Source organism: Choristoneura fumiferana, chromosome 14 (genome assembly GCF_025370935.1).
Source record: "Choristoneura fumiferana chromosome 14, NRCan_CFum_1, whole genome shotgun sequence".
Classification (NCBI taxonomy): domain Eukaryota; kingdom Metazoa; phylum Arthropoda; class Insecta; order Lepidoptera; family Tortricidae; genus Choristoneura; species Choristoneura fumiferana.
In genome coordinates, this window is record NC_133485.1 from 10,429,309 (window position 1) to 10,432,875 (window position 3,567).

Genomic DNA, 3,567 nt, shown 5'->3' on the forward strand with positions numbered 1-3,567 from the left:
AGTTTGTATTTTCGACGATTGTACATAATATATTACAATGTAAGTTACAATTAAGTGTTATTTCATGTACAATCAACGACATTATCCACAGAGTGCCATATATATATCATAAAATCATTTAAAACCAGAGTCAAAGCGTATTTGATTAGATGATTTCCTTGAAAAAAATAATTAACTATCATAAATCTATAAGTTATATAATATAAAACTACATGATGTAATTTAATGATTAGTAGGTACCTATTGATGAATATTATAAGTTTAAAAATAAGGAGTGTAGTATTCGCCAACAAACTGTTTTGCAGTTTGGTGAAGTATTTGTCATAAATTTAATGTAAATCTTTTTGTTGAGATAAATACATAAAAAATAAAAAAAATGTCTATTCATCGCAATGTGTATTTTTACTTTATTATAGCAAATCGTAAAAAATATTATAATATATATATTACATACGTATATCATAAAATTAGTAATGACCGTGATAGTCTACAACATTGAATCATGTGCATATTAAGTAGGTACAGTAGTACCCATCATCCTGAATTTTATGGCAATGTCTCCTGGATCACGTATTAAAAGTATAATTTTGTGGTACAAATATCATGGGACACTTGACACCAACTGACCTAGTCCCAATCCCAAACTAAGCAAAGCTTTTTCTATGGACACTAGGCAACGGATAAACATACCTATATAGATAAATACATACTTAAATACATATTAAACATCCAAGACCCGAGAACAAACATTCGTATTATTCATACAAATCTGCCCCGGCCGGGAATCGAACCGGGACTCAAGCTTCGTAGTCAGGTTCTCTAACCACTTGGCCTTCCGGCTTAGTGATCAACCAAAAGTTAAGAGTTGCGGCAGTTGCAAGCCGATTTTTTCACTCATCTTCTATCTAATCATACTAGTGATATAAATTACAATCTATTTTCTAAATAACTGTAGGTATAGCTGTATGTCTCCTGGGAAGAGATATAATAACAACAATTAAAAGTTGATTGACCAATATTAACACAATATTTCAAGTCTGAAATAAATCTTTTTATTTTGCAGGGAGGGTAGCCGCACCGCCCGCGCCGGTCGCACCGGCATGGCCATATCTCTCATAACGCCATACGACATCTTACGGCTTGGGGTAATAGAGGAACACATCAAAACCAAGCTGACAGAGTTTAAAATTGATGGTGAGGAGAGGAATGAATGCATTCGCTATCTCTTTCTGCCGCCTTCTGCACACTTAGATAAATGACAACTGTGAAGTTCCACATCCACACATCCACAGGTCCGCGTGGAAACAGTCCAAGCAATGAGGGCTATCGTTATTTGTCTCACTAGATGGCGCACTGTTGCGTGAGGTTTTTAAGTATGGCTTTCAAAGTCTGTTATTACGGGCGTGAAAACAAGGTTTAGATTAAAATCATATTTAATACACTTTAAAACGCACCATAAAAAATATCGAGCTTGCCACAGTGTTGCATAGTCCATTGTTCGGAAAAAGGGAGGACAAAGGTTTCCGAAAGATAAAACTGTCTCAAAACACAGACATTCATTGCGCCGGAAACGCCTATTTGCCATAATTAATTTCAGATATTGCAAAATATTCACAAAATTATTCTAATTATAAATAACCCGCGTAGCTCACCCAAAAACTATGAGATTTGACATTTCGGAGACCTCACGCTACACTAGCGCCTCTAGTGCGAATTCATACGCGATAGCCCTTGCATAGTGAGAGGAGACCTGTGCCGATCAGTGGAATGTATACCGTGTGTTTCTTGATTTCCGTTAACTTCGACAGACGGCTCAGTTCTAATTAACTTTATGACCAAATTAAAAATAATTATTTTTCGTGCATTTAACAACCTCACAGCCATTGTTAAACGTCAAAAAATTATCTTAGGTGTTTTTTTTTTTTGTATGTAGATTTTATAGCAGTTGCGTTTTCCATACTAAATGTTTCTTAATTTATTTAGCAACTAACAATGCTAGTTATGTAACTTATGTTCGTGTTTAAAGACACTAAACGAACTATGAAAATCAATTTTAATATATAAAAAAAAATGGATTGACAATTACAACCAATTAAATATTAATTTCTGGAAACAAAAGTAAACGTGTATTTCAACATTTTTTTTGTAGTTAAATAAATAATACTTTGGTTTTATGACAGTCAAAATTTGCACGATGAAGTCAAAATATTGTGTAAAATTGAATATGTTCTATGTCTGTTATATTACCTATTAAAATCACGATAGTTAGAAGTTAAAATCGGCAATTTCAAAGGTAAGGACCCAATATAACATTTACAATTTTGACGAGTGACAATGACGTGACACATATACAGAGACACTTTGGTATCTCATTCGAAAACTCAATTTTATTCTTTTGCTAAATATGTGTGAAATAAAAACGCTTTAGTTACGAACTTTTAAAAACACTGTTTTACTTCGAATAGTTATACCTTAATTCTTGATTGCCTCTTATAAACAGTAAAAGTTAGACCAGTGTCTTGATAAATTAACTTCACTTGACCTATTAGTAGAAGATCCGTTAGAAGACGACTCACCGAACTGGTTTATGGATGAAACGTATTTTATATAAATTTAAATATGTCAATAAATATATTGCATATAGGTTGTCAAAAAAATTCATTCCAGGATATGTTACATCTAATCACATGTTAATCTAAACTCGAGTAAGACTCGAGTTATCCGGATTGTTTCTTTAAATATGAGGCGAATCTCACGGTAGTTTCATGTTCATTTGAGACCTGTTGAGTGTTGTCTTATAGTTAACGGAATAAAAAATAACACGGTGTATAAGCAGGAGATGACGATGATGTTTTTTTTTTTTCAGACGACGAGGCATGAAAAAGTGTTACGACGGTGTCGTGGCCGCGGCGCGAGCAGGAGTCGCAGCTGGACAACGAGGAGTTGAGGTGCGCAAGCGCAAACTACCGCGTCCAAGCGCTGGCTGCAGCGGGCCGTGACTCCCGGACGACATGGAGGCTGGGTAAGCTACCTTATTCTTGCGAAAAGGTTTACGGTTATAAGAGTCAATCTACTTTTAAAGGCTGGTTCACACGTATTAAGTTATGAAGTGTTTAACTAAATTTTAACTTAAATTTAAGCAAACCTAAAGCGTGTAAAACAATTAATTTATAGTATTAAATTAAGTTATAATTAAGTTGCCAGTGAACAAGCAAATTAATTAGAATTTCGACTATTTTTCAGTTAAGTCCGTGATCGTGAATTATCACTTGACACGTTTGGACAGGCACGATTTAGTAAAAAAATAGTTTAGTGTATAAGCTTAGCGAGAGTCGCGTTCATAAGTTTTTGTGTTTGAAAAAAGAGATATCTTTTTTGAAAATGTCGAAGTGGTCAGAAGAGTTATTCAGAGTTGTTCGTCCATCTCGGCTAACTATATAAAGAACTTAGCTGATGCGAACGTGTAAACACTTACTTCAATTAAGTCGCTTAAAATAGAGTCAAAATTTAGTTAACTACTTGATTTTGATAACTTAATACCGTAATACGTGTGAACCAGCCTTAAGA

The 3,567-nt window shown here is 34.1% G+C and overlaps 2 protein-coding genes across 2 annotated transcripts in view; both read left to right on the forward strand.

Annotated features, from left to right (window-relative positions):
* LOC141434988 (uncharacterized) overlaps positions 1-1,259 on the forward strand; it is a 12,745-nt gene extending 11,486 nt beyond the window's left edge. The window contains exon 10 of the mRNA XM_074097483.1: positions 1,064-1,259. Coding sequence (XP_073953584.1) covers positions 1,064-1,259 — 196 coding nt within the window. The remainder of the gene's footprint in view (positions 1-1,063) is intronic.
* Positions 1-3,567, forward strand: part of LOC141435103 (ADAMTS-like protein 4) — a 441,311-nt gene that overhangs the window by 373,521 nt on the left and 64,223 nt on the right. The gene's annotated exons all lie outside the window — the stretch shown is intronic.